The 19947-nt window shown below is 42.8% G+C and overlaps 1 protein-coding gene across 4 annotated transcripts in view; it reads left to right on the forward strand.

The window, feature by feature from the left end:
• Window positions 1-19947, forward strand: part of ANTXR1 (ANTXR cell adhesion molecule 1) — a 199109-nt gene that overhangs the window by 8501 nt on the left and 170661 nt on the right. For all 4 annotated transcript variants that reach the window (XM_045006867.1, XM_045006869.1, XM_045006868.1 and 1 more), the window contains exons 2-4: window positions 11767-11838; window positions 12831-12902; window positions 19101-19182. In XM_045006867.1, the coding sequence (XP_044862802.1) occupies window positions 12844-12902; window positions 19101-19182 (141 nt within the window). In that variant the 5' untranslated portion in view covers window positions 11767-11838; window positions 12831-12843. The remainder of the gene's footprint in view (window positions 1-11766; window positions 11839-12830; window positions 12903-19100; window positions 19183-19947) is intronic.

The following is a 19947-nucleotide window of genomic DNA, read 5'->3' on the forward strand; positions in this document are numbered from 1 at the left end:
CAGCAACAGATGCGGTAGAGGAAGAAGTGAGAACCCCACGGTAGCAGATGTAGGATAATCTACCCATTTGCATTACGTCTCATCCTGATCTCTATTAGCTAGAGATGGGCTGGTGATTTGAAGTTTAATATCCCTTTCAAAAGGATGATGATGATAATTATTAACACTCAGAATATTCATGATATCTATATAAATGTCCAATCAATTTTTTCTTAGTTGAGTTTACAATCCAAGGCCCCAAACCTACAAACTCTTACACATTTCTTCTGGTGTTTGAGCCTTTAGAGTTCTGGTCAGGTCACATTTTCAAATTTTTCTCTGTAACCCGGAGGGCTAGAAAGTTATTGAACAAAAAACAACAACAACAACAAAGTAGCTGAGGTGATCCTGTATTCACTTGTATCTAAGTAAAACACCAAATATCATGAGACTCATCAATTGCCAGTGCTGGATTTCTTATAGGCATCTTGCAGAAACAGGTCTCAAGAAGAGATTTGAAGGTGAAGAGGGTAGTACAGAAGAGATGAGGGGTGGCATTCTATGCATAAGGGGCAGTGTGGAAGAAGGTCCTAGTGGGAAGCTAGCAAACAGGCAGATGATGTTAGCACTATCAATGGAGAAGAGGACCCAGGATGAAATAGGGGAAATAAGACAGAAGGAAAACTTGTGAAGGATCTTGAAGATGAATGAAGCTTGAACAAGGAACCAAGGTCAAGCTTGAGTTTGTTTTGAAAAAGAGGGAGACAATGGAGAGATTTGAAGTCAATGGAAAGATTCCCAGTGGTCTTTAGATTAGGCTCTCAAAGGAGGTTAGAATGACAGGGAAAGAAGACAACCTTATTCGCTCGGTTTTGTGTGGACCGAAGGGGTACAACAGGATGTCAGGTATGCCAGAGAAGAGTTGTTTATGATAATCAAGACAGGAGATGAGGAAGGCTTGGATAAGAGTTCTGACTCTCTGAACAGCATGCAAAGAATTGCTCTTAGAAATGTTACAGAAGAAGCAGCAAAATCTGGATGCAGCCTGGATGTGCAGAGCAAGAGAGGAGTCAAAGATCCCTTAGGTTACAGATCTGAGTGTTGAGTCCTAATTCACTTAGTCAAAACTCCCGTTGATTTCAAAGGACACACTCCTGAGACATCAATGGATGTTCTGGGTGCTGAGAACCACTCAGGATTTAGCCATTTGTAACATTGCCTGAGAAAGGAGGCCAGGCTGTGAATTAGGAATTTTGCATTAAGAACTCAAGCTTTGGTCCAGTGAGAGAAACGAATGACTTTCCATTGTGGTTTATTTTAATCCTGATATTTGTACTTCTGCAGCAAAAAAGATCAATATCTGAAATCAGGACCTTCAATATTATCTGAGATGTTCATTGCCAGTGTGGTCTGAGTCCTGTAATCACCTGGGCTGAGGTTTTCAAAGCTGCTTTAGGGTATTTAGACCCAGATATTCCATTAGTTTTAATGTAGGATCTGGGTTTAAATCCCCTAGACTTTTTTGAAAATCTCAATCTATACCTTTTCTTCCGGTTTCCTTGTTGAGAGAGGTTTTCTAGGCAAGAAATATGAAGTTATCCCAGCCTTCCAGGTACATACTAGCACCACAGAGCATGCAGTGCCTAGTCCAACAGGTTCCATCAGTGAGAACAACTATTTGGATAGAAAAAAAGGGAATTTTTGGACTGGCTGGTTTACTGTTTAGCAATGTGCTGAACCAATCAGAGATTTCTCTGACTGCAGAATGTTTTCCACAGATGTGTGCAAGTAACTGGAACTTCTTTTCATTCCTGGTTTTATGGGGTTATTGGCAAAATGTACCCGGAGGCAGATATTTTTTGATCATGCAGCATAAACTGCATTGCTGCTCAGTGCAGTTAGAGGGGGCTAATGTTCTTTAGCACTGGTGTTTTTAGATTGTACTGTATTTACTTTTGGATTAATTAAATTAGATGGTGCGATAGTGGAACTCATGAAGAAATCTCTCCTGGTATCTCATTATGTTGGACCCGAGTATTATGGAAATAAGGAAGCTGGGTGTAGTTATGGATGTTTGTGTGAATTAGAGGTTGGGACAGCTGAATTCTTGTGGCACATCACCTTTTTATGATTTGAATTGCAGTATTGCCTAGGAGACTCAGTCGTGGACCAGGACCCCGTTGTTCTAGGTGCTGTACAAACACAACAAAATGATGCTCCCTGTTCCGAACAGCTTACAATCTAAATCTAAGATAAGAGACAACAGGAGGCTACAGACAGATAGGGAAGCCTATGGAAACAATGAGAAGATATTGGTCAGCATGATAGGCAGACCATTCTTTTGGTTGGTTTGTTCCATTCACTATTATCTAGCAAACCTGGGGGGAGGGATAGCTCAGTAGTTTGAGCATTGGCCTGCTAAACTCAGGATTGTGAGTTCAGTCCTTGAGGGAGCCTCCTAGGGATCTGGGGCAAAATCAGTACTTGGTCCTGCTAGTGAAGGCAGGGGGCTGGACTCAATGACCTTTCAGGGTACCTTTCAGTTCTATGAGATAGGTATATCTCCATATAAGTGTCACAGCATATGATTGACAAATGCATTTATCCATCCCATTTATAATATGTCTAGCACCAGTCAGTTGAACACTGGCTAGGAGAGGCTCACAGAACCATTGATTTGCAGTTCAGGAGGTGAATAATAAATCCTGGCACTAATATTTTCTATCATTTACAAGCCCAAAGTTAAAGGCCTTATTTTCAAATGGGACGTCTCAGAACAGCCGACATTTTATTCCCACCCACACGAACAAATGCATGAAACGGATTTGTCGGTGAATGCATGCAAACAGGTTTGCACATGCAAAAATTTGCATGAGCCAGATGAAAAATCTGACTGTAAGAGAATAGTGATGAAGGGAGGCAAGTAATCTGAGCCATTTCATGTGATCCTTTCATTGTCCATCCAGCCAGTTATTCTATTTTTTAACAAACCGCATTGAAATGAACTCCCGCTATTAAAAGTACATATAACAAATAAAGGGTTAGATCTCCCTTATACTAGCGTTACTTGATGTAACTCTGTTGACTTAAATAACTCCTGTAACTCCTCATTTGCACCAGTATAAATAAGTGGAAATTGAGCTCACCGAGTGATGGGAAGCAGACAAAAATAAGAAATTGACATCACAAATTTGACATCACATAGACACAAGACTGTCCTCCAGGAACCACTTCCTGTGGGGAGAGGGGTGATTCTTCCTATGGGAGAAACAAAAGCTCTAGCAAAATCCAGCCACAGAACTTTCTGGAACAGAGTACTAGTCTAGCTGTTTTAGTCACCAGAGATACAGGCTCTGTGGAATGAAGACACTTTTACCTCTAAGGAACCAGTTCAAATTTGTCCCAGATCACTTGAGACAAAAGCTTTTTACTATCTGATGACTGGTGACCATTCTGAAAGGTTTCAATCCAGTTTGTAATGGTCTGGTGTCTACCACACACAGTTGGCACAGCTGTTGGTTGTCTCACTAGGTTGACCAAGGCATATAGTCTGAGCTTCCTGCTTGCTCCCCATTATATGTGTTTCTTTAACATGACGTGTAAGGTGTGTTGTCAGGACTGTGGAGAAGCTTGTAGTTCAGTTGTCTTTGTACCTGTTCTGTGGATAAATGTAACATAAGAATGGCCATACTGACCAATGGTCCACCTAGCCCAGTATCCTGTCTTCCAGCAGTGGCCAATGCCAGATGCTTCAGAGGGAATGAACAGAACAGGTTATCATCAAGTGATCCATCCTCTGTTATCCAACCACAGCATCTGGCAAACAGAGGCTAGGGACACCCAGAGTATGGGGTTGCATCCCTGACTATCTTGGTTAATAGCCATTGATGGACCTATCCTCCATGAACTTACTTAGTTCTTTTTTGACCTTCATTACAGTTTTGACCTTCACAACGTCCCGGCAACTAGTTCCACAGGTCGACTGCACCGTGTGAAGAAGTACTTCCATTTGTTTGTTTTAAACCTGCTGCCTATTAATTTCACTGGGTGGCCACTGGTTCTTGTGTTATATGAAGAGTAAATAACACTTCCTTATTCACTTTCTCCAAACCATTCATGATTTTATACATCTCTAACACATCCCCCCTTAATTGTCTCTTTTTCCAAGCTGAGAAGTCCCAGGCTTTTTAATCTCGTCTCATATGGAAGCTGTTCCATGCCCTTAATCATTTTTGTTGCCCTTATCTGAATGTTTTCCCATTTTAATATATCTTTTTTGGAGAGGGGGCAACCAGAACTGCTGGCAGTATTCAAGGTGTGGGTGTGCCATGGATTGGTAGTGTCTGTTGCCTGATCTACAAAGGATGAGAGACTGTAACAGATTCACTACTAATGAGCCTGGTTCTTTGGCTCAAACTGTAAAAACATTTGCATTTAGCTCTGGAGATCTGCAGTTCAATTCCTGAGGTCAAACGTGATGGCAGCTGTGACATAATCACAGGCTAGCTGACTTCAGTGGAATTCTTGTCCTCTTAGACTTGGACTGCATTTGGTCATAAGGACAAAACTCTGCTCTGGTTGCACCTGAGCAAGCCCTGAAACACGGATCACACATCACACTACAATGTTCAATGGCTGGTCTTTATTAGTGAGTGGCCTCGTGTTAAGTCAGCTCAAACAATATATAGTCTATGATTCAATCCAGATCAACAGAGTTAAATCACTTTGCTAACAGTGATGGGGTATGTCCAAACCTATTGGCTTTTTCCAAATGTCTCTTGGAATACTTGGGAAGATGGAATGAAGCGGCTGGCTCTTCCAATAAAACCGTACTGATTTCTAAAGAGCACAGTAAGATGCTGCAACAAAATTTCCTGGGCCAAATTCAGCTGTGATTGACAGCCATGGAATGAAGCGGAGTGACTCCATTCTTGCACTGGCATAACTGAGAGAAGAATCTGACCACCATCAATCTCTAAACCAAACACCTTTCTTTTTTGTTTTGTCCGCTGTTGGCATGTACGTACAAGTAGATATGAGCTTAGATTAATAGATTCCAAGGCCAGAAGGGGCCATTGTGATCACTGATTGCATGAAGTCCATGGGCCTGATTCTGTTTTCACGTACACTGGTGTAACTCCACTGGCATCATTGGAGGAGAGGAAACCAGTGTAAGCATAAACAAGTGTCATTGGAAGTGTAAACAAGTGTGATTGGAATTGGACACTGTGTGTGGCGGGGTGACATTGATGTAAAGCGCATGAATAATAATTTGGCCCCAGTTCAGGAAAGCATTCTAGCACATGTTTAACTTTGAGCATACTTTTAAATATTAAAGTCAATGGGACTAAAGAATATGCTTAATTGCTTTCCTGAATCAAGGCATTACCGTGCAATTGTAGAAACTCCGAGCCAGATCTGGTTCTCATTTATACCAGTGTAAGTCTTCTAGCCTCATTTGGATTTACCAAATGCTAATGTCGTTGATAGTGGAATTTACCTACTTAATGGTTTAAGTCTACTCCAAGTATGCATTTTTTCTGCAGTAAAGAGAGTTCCTGGCACCCTCATTATGATATTTCTTAGCTGCTGTGCACAAACACTGTACAAGGCGTAAGGTTGCATCATCTTGACTGGTTGATCATTTTGTTCCTCTTGCTAGATCTACAGTTATAAACATAACAAAATTCAGATGTTTTGTTTTAAACAGTTAGGCTTTATAGAAATGCTTATCCCATTCAGACAACTTATTGACTGGTAATTAAAATATAATTATATCATTTTGCAGCAATGGTGCAAAAAACTGCTAGTAACATGACTATAGCATTTTGTGCTATTATGGTTGATTATAACAGTTGTTGGGTTTGGGGTTTGTTATTTTTTTTAATGACTGATCCCTGGTTAAATTGAGACATGGATCCAAACTGCACCAGGTTTTGAACTTGCAAGAGCAAAACCACACTTGTCTCTATTTGATATGAGCTAAACTGGAACCAAATATCTGAACTTCTTGGAAGTCTGGGGGGATCAGCTAAATGGGACCCAGATCTTGTGAACCCCGTCCTGGTTTGACGTGTGTTTGTGATGCAAAAACCAAAACCACTCACTGCTCTGGATATTCATGTGTTCTTTTATTAGATTCGAGGGGTCCTTTCGGAGACATAAGGGTATTTATTCAGGCAAAGCTTCCGTTGATCTCAATGAGATTCCTCCACCCCTGCAGAGTATGAATAATAATAAGGGGGCTCGGTACTCCTTCCATTGAAGTCAATGGCAAAACTCGTATCGCCTTCAGTGTGCAAAAGATGAGGTCGTAAGCAGGGATTGAAGGATTTGACCTTTTGTCTAAAGGAGAGTCTTTGAATTCCAGATTTTGCTGCCTTTGGGGTTTTTTTTGAGGATAAAGAGCAAGCGACAAACAGTGCCAAGTAAACAGCTCCCAATAAAACCATGTCTGATGCAGCTGTTAGGGTTGGACTTGCCGTGGTTAAATGTCAGGTTGAAGATGCTCTGAGAAGAGGAAGAGCAGAAAGCAGGGGTGGCTGAATAACTGAGGGTATGTCTACTTTGCAATTAGACACACACAGCTGATCCGTACCAGCTGGCTGGGGTCATGGGGATGTTTATCTGCTTCAACCTGAGCTCTGGGATCCTCCCACCTCACAGCGTCTTATAGCCCGGGATCCAGCCTGAGCCAGAATGTCTACACTGCAATTAAACAGCCCCTAGCCCAAGCTCTGCGAACCTGAGTCAGCTGGCATGGGCCAGCTGCAGGGTTTTAATTGCAGTGTAGACATAACTTGAGAAGTGAATAGTCAAAGAGGCTTCATTGTCATTATAAAATAATACTTGGCATATGCACAGTGCCTTTCATCTGCAGATACTGCTGTGCATTATGTGTTTTAATGAATTTAGGTTTGCAATGCCCCTGTGATCATCACCATCTGCATTTTAAACGGAGGCATGGAGAACTTAAGGGGTTAGATTTTCATATGAGCTCAGGTGCCATTTAAGCGCCAAAATAAGTAGCCAGGGTTTTCAAAAGTGCTCAGCCCTTGGCATGTACATTTGGGTGCTGAGCTCTGTTGTCAATCTGTCAGCAAGTGCCACAATGAGGGATGCTTTTGGAAGATCGGACCTTTCTTTAGTTTCTTGGATGGGAACTGAGCTCCCTTGACAATCTGACCTCAGTTGTGAGCACCTGGACTAGAACTTGGGACACCGGCCTCTGAGTCCCTGGCTCTAACCACAGCTCAGAAATGAGAACCAATCAACATTACAACATGTACAGGGAGGAGAACTGAAAATCTCATCACTAGTGAGCCTGCTGCTGTTGCATCTGTAGACACAGCTGTGATGCCAATTTGCCCGGCTGAAGAGAGCATACCAATAGCAAACAGTTCCACTGGGTCATGTGGGCAACCCACAGTCCCAGAAACCACGTTACTGGACAATATACGGGAAGGTGGAACTACAGTATTTGGTACTAGTGTCTGGGACTATGAATTCAGCATCAACAAGCTCTTCAATGCATGCACAGTATAATAGTTCTTGATTGGATTTTGCTAGCATGGTGTAACGAACTGGCTTTGTGTGTGTAAGTTAATGAGGGCCCAGAGAGAGGGTAAGAAATCTGTTACTAACATTAGATAAAGGACTTTTTGATAAGTCAAATGTCTGAGAACAGGTTGGGAAACCAGCAACTACTGGTCTCCAGTACCAGTTTGGATACCTGCGCGCTCTCTCTCTCTCTCTGTCAGGCCTTAAGCAAGTAACTTAACGTCCAAGAAGTGAGAGGGATAGCATGGTGGTTTGAGCATTGGCCTGCTAAACCCAGGGTTGTGAGTTCAATCCCTGAGGGGGCCCTTTAAGGAACTGGGGTAAAAATCTATTTGGGGATTGGTCCTTCCTTGAGCAGGGGGTTGGACTAGATGACCTCTGAGGTCACTTCCAACCCTGATTCTCTATGTCTTTCCCACCTCTGTAAAAATGGGTCTAACAATCCTAACCTATCAGACAAGAGATGTCATGACAATTAGTTACTTGGAGCTTGGTGAAGGCTTTTTGAAAGTAGAAATGACTGTATAATAGGAAGGATAATGTGTGCTTGTCATGGAGTAAAATGAGCATTCTCAATATTTTCCATATAGTGACACCACACGCATACATGGAGCACCCCTTTCCCATCTAGAAGGGACCCCTCTCCCTTTTAGCAGTAATTAGACTCCCTAATATGTGTTTGTTACCCCAGTAGGGCATGGGGCAACCCCTCCACATTGAGAAGCCCTGTACTGGAGGCAATGGCATACAGTCAGTTATATGCAAAAGATTTAATTTTGGGGAACCAGTTCTGACCTCACAGTGGTGTAACTCTGCTGAAGACAATGGATTGACTCTGGATTAACGCCTCCCTACCTGAGATGAGAATCTGGCCCTTTTTGCAGGGGGCTAGTGAGATGTTTTTATAAATATCATCATAGAGAGAAGGATAAGAAGCTCTGCTAAACCCCCATGTGAAATCTCTGCCGGTCTTGGACCTTGTGCTGCTCTTCCCCTCTGTGTGAATGTATGTGTGGGAAGGTTTCATGGAAAAAGAAGAGCTGTAATTTTAGATGTTTGGATTCTTGTTCCAAAGAATTGGGGGGAGGGTGAAATTGAAACTGCAGCTTATGTGGAGAATTAAAAAGCAGCGCGTAACTGAGAAAACTGCCTTTTCCAAAACCACTTAAAACCAAGTCCAGTGGAACAACAATCACAAAGGCAAACATTTAAACAGAGAATGTAGTTTGCTGGCAACTGGCATACAACTGACTCAAGCAACTGGGTTTTAAACTCAGTTCTGGCTAATGCTGTGCTTTAAAAAAAATTAAAAGAAAAACCAACCCCAGGATTTCTCTCAGCCATGGAAAATGGCACTGTTTTATATAACGACCTACATACCATATGGGCTCTGTGGCTGTTTCTCATTTGCAGCTGCCTCACTGTGTTTAAGAAAAAAAATCGTGAAAACCAGCTTAGTTCAGAGGCTTCTAATAGGAACATAGGAATACAATGCAACAATGATCAGTAGGTGATGATTCTGGTAGAGAGAGGGAGTGTTGCCTAGTGGAAAGAGCACTGAACTGGGACTTGGGAAAACTGGATTCAATTCCTGGCTCTGCCACTGGCCTGTTGTGTGACCTTGGTCAAGTCACTTTGACTCTCTGTGCCTCAGTTTCCCCATCTGTAAATGACCCCCCCCCCCCCGTTTTTGTAAAGTGTTTTGAGATTTACCGATGAAAAGTACTGTATTGGAACTAGGTATTATTATTAGGGTCCAAATTCTGATCTCATGGAAGTCAATGGGAAAACTCCCACTGATTTAATTGAGAGCAGAAATAGGGCCCGTGATCAATTTTCATCTGAAACTATGAATTTACTTGCAAGCCTGAAAGCGCTGCAGTGTCATTGACTAAAATGAAGAACGCACAAAGCCATGTAGCAGAACTATGGTTCGGGGGTCTCAGAACAAGAAAGTAAATCAGGTTTTTACTGAGTTGCTGTGAACAAAAATGAAACAAATCTATGAATAATCCATACACTGTGGCTTGGCTTTGCATTGCACTTAGTCAGGGAAGTGATGTCACGTCATTAACAGCCAGGCCGGACTTGTATGCACCAGCTTCTGCATGTTGTGATGATTTCATTTATGGCTCTCAGTCTGGTTTCCCAGAGAGGAGACATAACAGAGAAATGTTAGATACTTTTACCTTTTTTTTTCAAAAGCTTATCCACGCCCAGCCCCAAACCTCCACATTTCTAGTCTCTTGGATGATATTCAACTCAGCCTTTAAGAGGAATATTGTTTCTCTTTCAGTTGTAAGACTCTGTAACGGCAGAATAAAGAAAAACCCAAGCGAGTGGACTGAAACAAAGTAAACTCAATGAGAGTACTGGTGTCAGTGCTCACCAGTGTTAGTAAGGATTGCACAAATCTATGCATAGACTGATAAGCAGACTTGCTGCACAGATTGTCTAGTTAACCTTGCTGTTTTGCTGTTTATCAATGTAAAAAGGAAAAATCCTGGCTCAGTCCCAATCCAATAAAAATCAATGACAAATCTCCCCGTGAACTCACTGGGAGCAGGATTAAGGCCCAATCGGTGTGACCCTAGGCACCCCTATATTCGCACCCTACCCACTACTGCAATAATATCTTGATGAAATAGGCCCTGTCAGGTATCATATGAAAGCTAATAGCATACTGGTTATTAATATCACTGTAAAATGCATATATTAATATTATATGTGAAGTTGTGAATTCCCTCTGTATGATGTTAGTAGGACATATTTAAGACAAGACAGTCTAGTGTAGGTAAAGGTGATAAACAGGTCTGTCCTAGATAAATGAATGTGGCTTTACCTAAGTTTACATGTTAGCTGTAACCAAAGCTATCGAACTAAACCACTGGGGGTTATCCTGCTCCTGAACTCGAGAGACAGAGAATTAACATGTTTCCTGTACCCCAGAGAGAGACAAAAGACTGAATCCCCAGGAGGCCGCCTTGACTTGTAAGAAAAAGGCAATCTCTTTGGGACTATAAGGAGCAAAGAGAGACTCCATCTTTATCCTTCATCTTAGGAGACAAAGAAACCAAGTGATTTGATCTCTGTGGTGGGTCCAGGCCAGTAAAAAAGCTGGAAAGGAGACTGTGTGAGAAAGAAAACTGTATCTTGCTAGCTTGAGTTTTAGACTTTTGGATGCATGTTTTCATTTTTATTTGTTTGCAGCCATCTCTACCTTTATCTCTTTTACTTGGTATCACTTAATCCATGCTCTTTTGTTAATAAACTTGATTTACTTTTACTGTAAACTAATTCCTTGCTGTGCTTGAAGGGAAGGGTATATTTACCCTGTTAAATTAATAAGCTGTGATGTACAGGCTCTTTAACAGAGCACTTATCTTCTGTCATTGTACAGTGGCAGGGGCTGTGCATTGCAAAAAAAACAAAACTCTGAGGAGCTCGGGTGCTGGCATTCACTGATTGCCACCTGCTTGGTAAGGTTTATGCCAGGAGAGCCTTGAGGAGTCTTCTGGTGAAGAAGACAGACTGTTGTGGCAGGGAGCTCACAGAGAGTCTAATCTCCAGCAAAACTCACTCTTGCTGAGGTGGATAGGTAACTCTGTGGCCCACAGCGCTGAGTATTCCAGCAGCGTGTCACAGTCTCTTTTACCGCAGTGCTAGAGAATACACCAGTTATGGCTGAATTATAGGTCTAAGATATTTTACCTCTCATTGTCACCAGCACAATGGAAACAGTGGTTTAGATTTAGGAATCTTTCCTTCCTTCCAAATGCATTATGTTCCCTAAATGCACTCAAGCTGATAGCTAGGCACAATGACACGGTGAGTAAGCCAATGGAATCCACCCAAAATACTTGACAATGACATAGATCAGCGCTAACCCTGGGTTATTTGATTACTGCCAAGTTAAAGGTCTAACGGAGCTGCCATATATTCTTGTCAAGAAGCAGCCTCAAATGCTCAACTGAAGTATAAATTATATGCTTCGCGTTTCAAAGTTGTGTCTGAGATATGATGCGATTTCCACCCCCCACTCCCTAACCCCACTTTAAGGAAACACAGAAAGGAGTTTTAGTTGTAGAAGTTTAGGTGTAGTTTTAGTTGTAAAAGAAATGATGAGATGAACAGATGTATAACAATACATTAGGCTGGGAAATAATAAAGCAGTGGCCTAACTATATGAAATTAAACTAATATTTCCTGCAATGATTGTTTTCCCAGATCAGGAAGCGTCCTGCACCACTGGAATGAAATCTATTTTTTCGTAGAACATCTTGCCCACAAGTTCATAAGGTAAGAAATGCTGGTTTTGCAGATAAATCCAACTGGGTGATGTGAGCTGCGAACTCAGGGTCAGGTCCCATGTGGTGCATAAGGATGTATGCTGATTCATACCAACCGACAGTCAGACCCTAGGTCTTTTTAAGGGATTGAGTCCTGTTCATTTTTTTTATGCAAGATGCCCCGTTAATTTCAATGTTAGTACTCCAGAGGTGAGCAGCAATTGGTGCAAATGCACTGAGCCCCTGAAAATGAACAAATAAATCACTTCTATCTCTAATTTCTATGGGTCAGATTATACCATCCTGTGGAAGTACCATGGGGAGGGTAAAGATACCTCTAAGGCTCTCAGCTGCCATGCGGTGGAAGAAGGGGAGTGGAGTTTGCCTCTGCAGGAAGCAATCAGGAGCAATGTCTTTCCAAACCCCTTGAATGTTCCAGTAGCTGTGGGGCGAGCCTGTGGGTCGTGAGTCCAACGTGAGAAGTGAAAAGACACAGGCTAGTCTCCTTGCACCTCCACATAGTGGTAAGGGGACACTGAAGTGTACAAACTTGCTTCTGAGGCATAACCTCCTTGTGGAAATTATGCAAACAGGAATGGCATTCACTTCTAGAGGGAACTGCTTAGGAATTTCCATGGTTTTGCAAGGAGGAATGAGACTTCATAAGGCTCCCATCTGCTGATTCCAGATGGCTCTATTTAGGCCTCCATCTTCTTATGATTACATTATTATTATGGTAGCAGTCACAGGTCCCAATCAAGATCGCACCCCCATTGTGCTAGGTGCTGTACATACATCTAGTGAGAGAGAGTCCCTGCCCTAAAGATCTTACAAGAAGACAAGACAGAGAAAGGGTTGGAGGGCAGCAGTGGTACAAGGAAGTGTCATTGTGAGGAGCCGGAAGGGTAAAGCAAGAGAGAGGAGAAATACTGACTAGGTGAATGAATGGAGAAATGGATTGCAAATCATTCACTCTCATTTCTGTCTATTCTCCATCTCCAGCCCCCAGCTGAGGATGTCATTCATTGTTTTCTCAACTAGAGGCTCAACTCTAATGAGGTTAACTGAAGACAGGTAAGAAGAATTTGGGGCAATAGCACAAAGCAATGTCCTTCCTTTTGCACTTTCTCCCTTTTTCTGGCTAGTGCATTCTGGCTTCATATCAAATAACTCAATAATTTTAAATCACTTGGCTGTACTTAACATCTGATATGCATGTTAGGCTCTTAAAGGAAGAGCCAGTCGAAAATTTAATCAACATCGTTTTTTGGTGGAAAATTGTTTTTTCCCCCCAGAGAGTGTCTGCTTTCCTTGAAAATTTTTCATTCTTTCCATTAGAAAAGAAAATTGAAAAACCCAAAATTTTCAGCTGAAACCCAAAGAAGTTGTTTGTTTTGACAAATATTTGAAATTTTCTGTGGAAATTTCTTCCATCCTCCCCGCCCCCCCATTCATTTTCTGTCCAGTGGTTCGCCTTTGTGTCACAAAACCTGGCTTTTGTTTAGTGTTTCAGTATAGAGGCAAAGGGCTAAATGCGCCATGGAGATGGGTGACTGGGAAGGAAGAGGAAGCCAGTAATTTCCCCCACCTTCCCCCGCCATTGAGTCCCAGTGAATCCTTTCCTTTCTCTTCTTGCATCAAATTCATGCTCTTTTGTCCTCTTCTGCAGTCTTGTATTGTCTCCCCATAATCTACCCTTCTACTTTAATTTCCCCCTATTCCCCATCTTGTTCCCAATTCCTACCATGTTGTTCCTCTCTTGCTCCTACTCCCAGCTTTATACCATCAGTTATGTTACCACTGGCTCTTGAAACTGTTTCCCCTCTACTTGGCAATCTAGGTGAAGTTCCCCTCCTTAAATCTACTTCTTCTAGGATAATTCAGTACTTGGGTTGCCTCATTGACTATCCTCCTACGCCTTCCTTTACCTGAACTGTTCTCCCATGCCTTTGTAATGATCCCTACCATGGATTCTCAGCACCTGGGACACTGAGCACCACAGCACAGACCTCTGCCACTTGAGCAAAAAGGAGCAACTCCATTAGCTGGCAGCAGTAGTAGGCTATTCTCTTCTAGAGAATATTCAGTTACTAGAGGGGGGATGCTTCACAAGTGTGTTACATCTTGTCTTGTCCCTGCTTTCCCCATCTATCTGAGTGTGCATATTCTTCAGAGCAGAAAAGAGGTCTCACTCCAGTTTTGTAAAGCATTGTGAAAACTTGTCGCACTCGTACCTGATTTTTAATAACCCTACATTAATAAAGTGAGCCGGTATACCAATAGAGCAGTTGAATTTGAACGTCAGAAAGATCAAGTTTGGAGCAATTGTTTTGAAAAGGATCTTCTTTTTGTGGGTAACTGCAAGAACACCAACAGGAATTCTATTGGGGTCTTGCTTTCTCTAGAGGATTCTGAGTAGAACTAGGCATGCAGGGTAGGAGTGGGATCTAGCCTGTGGAAGGGTAAACTCTAAAGACTTGGGCTGAGATTTTTCAAAGCTATCTAAGGGATCTGGATGCCCAGTTTCCATTGTAGTTAATCCAGATCCCTTCAAGCAGCTTTGAAAATCTCACCTTCAGAGAATAACCCTCTGCTTCAAGATCTTATTCTCACCTTTTAGGACCATTCATGGAGTTTACTCACCTCTTCTCTAGGGGCGAGAGAGCAAATGGACAGAACAAGAGTGTCTCTGTTTGTGCAAAGTGTGGGAACTACAGTCAATCTCCTGAGAAACATTTGTAGGTGGTTCCTTCACCATTCAAAAAAAGGAAACCCACCCCCCCTCAAATAACCTATCTCCCCCTGCCATAAACCAAAGCACCCTGACAGCAGGTTTCATAACTGCCTAATAGCAGAGGAAGCACCTGTGTGCCAGATTTGGACAGCTGAATATGTGCCAGTTCTGATCTGTCTGAAGTGCACATGCTGGTTGCTTGACTTTGAGCGTATTGAAAGGGGAAGAAAGGGAGAAATTAGAGCAAGACGTTGTTCCCCCATCATAGGCCTGTCCTTTGATTTCCTTCCCTTTTCTCCATGCTGGAAGGGGAGGAGCGGGGTTGCTTTCACCACCAGTGCAGAGAAGCCCAGCGCTTTCCCAAACCCTATTTTTCTGATCTCCAGTTCACCTTTTTCCAAACACTTTGTTTGGGGTCCCTGTACTATTATGGAAAGTGCCTTGAAGTGGGTGAGGGGTTGGACTTGACTGATCTGTATAATTACTGAGAGGCATTTGTGATTAATATTAAGATTAATGGGAAGCCTTTGAAAGGACTAAGGAGCCATAACACAGGCAAGCAGATGATTTAGGTGGGTTGGGTGTTTTTTGACCGGGCCAGTTTATAAGCATAACACTTTTGGAAAGTATTCTCATTGTTCCCTCTTAGAAAAGCGATGGGAGTCTTTTCATTGATTCCCAGTGTAAATTGGATCAGGCCCCTTTAATCACTACCGTTTCCTCTGTTAACTTAATTGCCACGTGGAAGAAAAAATGTGTAACACATGCGAATACTGTGTGAATAGCATATGTTTTACATATTGGACTTCTCTGAGATTACATACCAGCATAGCTCCTGTTTAGGAACTAATAGGAAACTGGCCACTTTCCTATAGTATAGTCTACATGCATACCAGTCTAAAAAATGCTATTAAAACTGGCCAGTTGGGGCATGAAATCTACTCCTCCGCCATTTACCATAACAATAGAGGACAATGAGAAAATTAATTTTATTTAACTCGATTATCAGACGAAAACCTACCCCCCTATTGAATGGGCAAGGACACTTTTGCAAGGCTGCATGTCACATACATAAGAAGACCTGCTACTTATGTATGTGAAACCTTTGTTTCCATATGGGAATGTATAAACTTACCCAACAGACGTAGAAATTATGTTGATTTCAGGCAGGACAGTAGTGTGGCACTAGCTAAAATCTAGCATGCTGGCAGGTGTAAGTCTTCTGTTTCGATTGGAGGACTGATAGGTAAAATGTGGGTCTATTGGCGTGTATCATCAGCCTTCCTGGTGTATAGCTGTGTGCAAAGGCTGTAATTAGCAATGGCCTTTTCTTTTACTTGGATTTGTAAAAAAGCATCTTTGGGTGGTAGTTTGGATGAGCCCGTTTGGAAAAGGGATGCTGCCAGTGTATGTGAGATCCCCAGCAGAAAAAGTGAATGAGGCCCCGTTTGTGAAGTGCTGATGCTCTGATTCAGGACATCTCTAAAGCACATGCTCAGCTTCACCAGTGTCCAAGGGCATCTGGAGGTGACCGACACTCTTGGGAGGCTCTCGGCCTCTTATAGGACTGAGCTGTTAACAAGGACCATGAGCCCAGAGAAAATGCCAGGTGGGAGGAACCTTAGCATGTGAATTTAAAAATCATAATTCCAAACTGAAAAGTTGCTGATCGATATTAATGCGGAAAATGTTTTGGTTGGCATAGTAACCCTGGGCTTTGTTATTAATTTGTATTGAGAAAATCTCCCCCCACTCCATCCCCCATCCAACTTTGCCTTTAGTGTCACAGGTGACAATGACTCATTCAGCCCCCAGTCCTGCAATCCGTTCCACAAGGGCAGATTCCCCTCACCACCCTGCTGGTGCTCTGCATAGATTAGCCGTGTAGATCCAATTGCAGAATCGGGGCCAGGCAGTGCCATGTATATTACAAATCAAAGAAGCTTTGATTATCTGGGGTTTATTAACCAGAGGATGTTACCACCGAAAAAAGGAACCTTTTTAAATGAAAACATATGAATACCTAGTGCTTGTAAGAAGTTGAATCATTCTGAAAATTTTACTTTGGGAAAATTTGTTTGTTAAAGGATGGGGAATCCAGTTCAGATAAAATAAGATCTGATGTCCTGGAATTTCCATCTCATCCTATCCTATTTTGAAAGTGCCCATCAACGTTAAGACAAGCTCATCCTTGAATTAACTCCTTTGAAATAAATGGAGATGAATTTGGCCCAATTTATCAAAAGCCAAACTGATTTGCCAGAAGCTGGGAATGGGTGACAGAGGATGGATCACTTGGTGATTACCTGTTCTGTTAATTACCTCTGAAGCACCTGACATTGGCCACTGTCAGAAGACAGGATACTCGGCTAGATGGACTTTTGATCAGACCCAGCATGGGCGTTCTTTGCGTCTTATGAATTTTTAGTGTATTTAGGACAGATCACTTTTTCAATTCTTGTTTTTCATTTTTCTATATTTTGTTCCTTTAAGATCTACCAGTAGAAGGGTCAAAGTATCCTGAGAGTCTGTTTTTTTGAAATTCAGAGCCTCACTATATCCTATTTGGGTGATTCACTATATCCTAAAACTCATGAAAAAGCCTGTATTTCCAGCTGGGGAGAAGTAACCCCATAATTTTCAGAAGTGAGCTCATTTCTCAGAGAATTGCTGCCCAAATTTGAAGACTCAAATGGTACAGATAGATGGAAGCATGGAAATTTTATCCCCAAATCCTTTTTGGTTCTTGAATTCCTGGAAGAATCCTGGACCCATACAGCAAAAGAGATTTAGAGCCATGTGGCTAAAAATCTCTGGCATTCAGGCCTGCAGAGTTAGTCTGGTCCTGCATACAAATTGATTTAATCTAGTTCCCATGAAGATAGCATTAGTTCATTCAGAGATCCCCCGCATACCACAAAGACTTCATCTGGGCTTTATAAAAACATCTAAACTGTACTCAGCTCTTACATGTTGGTGTCTGCAACTCAGTGAAACATGTCTGTCCCCCCACCCCACGCTGCTTAGCTTCTGATTGATCAGTCACTATGTCTGGGTTTCCAAAAGATTAAATGGGACACCCTGAATCTTAAAGCCTTTTCCATTAGCTCATTAATCCTGAAGTTGGGTTTGGCTGGGAGCGGAAGGCATTGTATCCAAATATACTGGAGCCTGCCGGATGATCATATACAGCCAGATGTAAGTCAGCAGCTCCACTTGTCTCGCCACAAGATATACTGGGGCTGTAAAGGGAGTATGAGTGTGGAGAAATACATATGCCAGAATATCACAGGAGATGTTTCTGTCGTGATGCTTTCTCCAGGCTGTGAGACTAGCAATGAAAATCGACTCTGATCTAGTTTTCACACCCCTAGAGAGAGAGGCGGTCAAGTGTTCCCCTGTTAACACTTAAAAATAAAATTCTTAGGTTACCAAGACTGTGGCCGAAGTTTGTACTTCACTGCCTGACCTGCCATTATGTAGCCAATGGAATAAAACGTTTCTTCGTTATTTACGTAGCACAGATAGATGGCCAAGAGGAGGGAACTAGGAGCATTCCCGAACGTAGCAATTTTCTTTCTCAAATACCTGCCTTTAAGGCAGGGATTTAGATGCCCAAATTCAGCTCCCTTCGGTTCTTTTGAACATTCAGACCTTAAGTGCCTTGTTGGAAGTGGGATACATGCTCCGGAAGCTCTGTTGACTTCAGTGGGTGGGTGCTGCAATCCACTGCAGGACCTGAGCTCACTGGACTATGTCAATATTTTTTTTTTTAGATTTTTAGTGGCTATTTTTGGGCTAAGAGTGTACCCTGCTAGTTGTAAGGCTGGCGTGTGCCAGTAAAGCCACCTGATTTAAAAAAAAAATTGTGGAGGGGGGAGGGATAGCTCAGTGATTTGAGCATTGGCCTGCTAAACCCAGGGTTGTGAGCTCAATCCTTGAAGGGACCATTTAGGGATCTGGGGCAAAAATCTGCCTGGGGATTGGTCCTGCTTTGAGCAGGGGGTTGGACTAGATACCTCCTGAGGTCCCTTCCAAACCTAATAGTCTATGATTCTATGATACACGCACAACGCACTACACGAGAGTTCTCCCATTGGCATTAAAAAAAAACCCACCCCCACAAGCAGCATAAGCTGTGTCAGCAGGAGAAGCTCTCCCACCAACATAGCACTGTGCACACCGGCACTTATGTCAGTGTAACGTATGTCCCTCAGGGGGGTGGAATATTCACACCCCTGAGAGACACAAGTTTGCTGACAAAGGCTGTCGTAGTATAGCCATTGCCTTTCACCCATCTGCCCACACGTCAGATCCTGACCAACCTGACAGTTGCTAACAGAATTCTCTGCACCTTGAAGTCTTTAAACCACAAGTTGAGGACTTCAGTAGGTCAGGGGTTTGTTACAGGAGTGGGTGGGTGAGATTCTGTGGCCTGCGTTGTGCAGGAGGTCAGACTAGAAGATCATAATGGTCCCTTCTGACCTTAAAGTCTAAAGTCTGTGAGAACTAAGGGAGCGTCTGTCTTAATATTTCAGGGATCAGATACGTCAAGGCCTAGAAGAGCTGCAGAAAGTTCTGCCGGGAGGCGACACTTACATGCATGAAGGATTTGAAAGGGTGAATAAACAAATCTTAAAGTCTCTACAATGTCTTTCGGCATGGGGGGCTCAGAGTGCTTTGCAAACACAAATTAATCCATGAAGCCATAGAACACCCCCGGGGAGGTAAGTGGTATTATCCATGTCTTAATGGATGGGATCCTGAAGGCAGGAATATTGAGGAACTGGTTTATGTGGGGAGGGGTGTACATCATTCACCCTGCAGACTTTAGGCTGGAATATTATCTCCTCAGGCTATAGAATCTTCCTGTGCCCCTGCCTTCAGTGTTGGGCGTTCCCTCTTCAGGAGAGCGATCGAGGGCACAGGACAGCTGCACCTTGTCCATGCAGCTGCATTTGGAGCTATGCTGCTAACAGGGGGGCAAGCTGCAGGAGACCCTGAAGCCAGCAAGGGCCTTTGTGTGGATGACCTTGGCCTTGACTGGATCCTGCAGGTAGTCGGCTAGGTTTGAGGGCTGGCCTCACAGCCTGTTCCATGGGGTGGTTAAGCCACCCCACCTTGTAGTCTCTCTCCCTCTTGCCTTGCCCTGCTGCAGACTTTATTAGCTCAAACATTTGCATGCAAACCACACAGGATTTCTTTATCCCTGTCTCCCACCTTCACTAAACATTTTAGAGGCTTTTGGAAGCGATTATGCCCCCCAATGAAGATGAATTGCATTCCTGTAATCCAGCACATGGGAAAATTACAGTGCATTCCAGGCTGCAAGGAGAGCTAGCCAAGATTTGGTTCTAGCCAGAGATGAGCCTGAACAAAACTCCC

This window comes from Mauremys mutica, chromosome 2 (assembly GCF_020497125.1).
Source record: "Mauremys mutica isolate MM-2020 ecotype Southern chromosome 2, ASM2049712v1, whole genome shotgun sequence".
Taxonomy (NCBI): Eukaryota; Metazoa; Chordata; order Testudines; family Geoemydidae; genus Mauremys; species Mauremys mutica.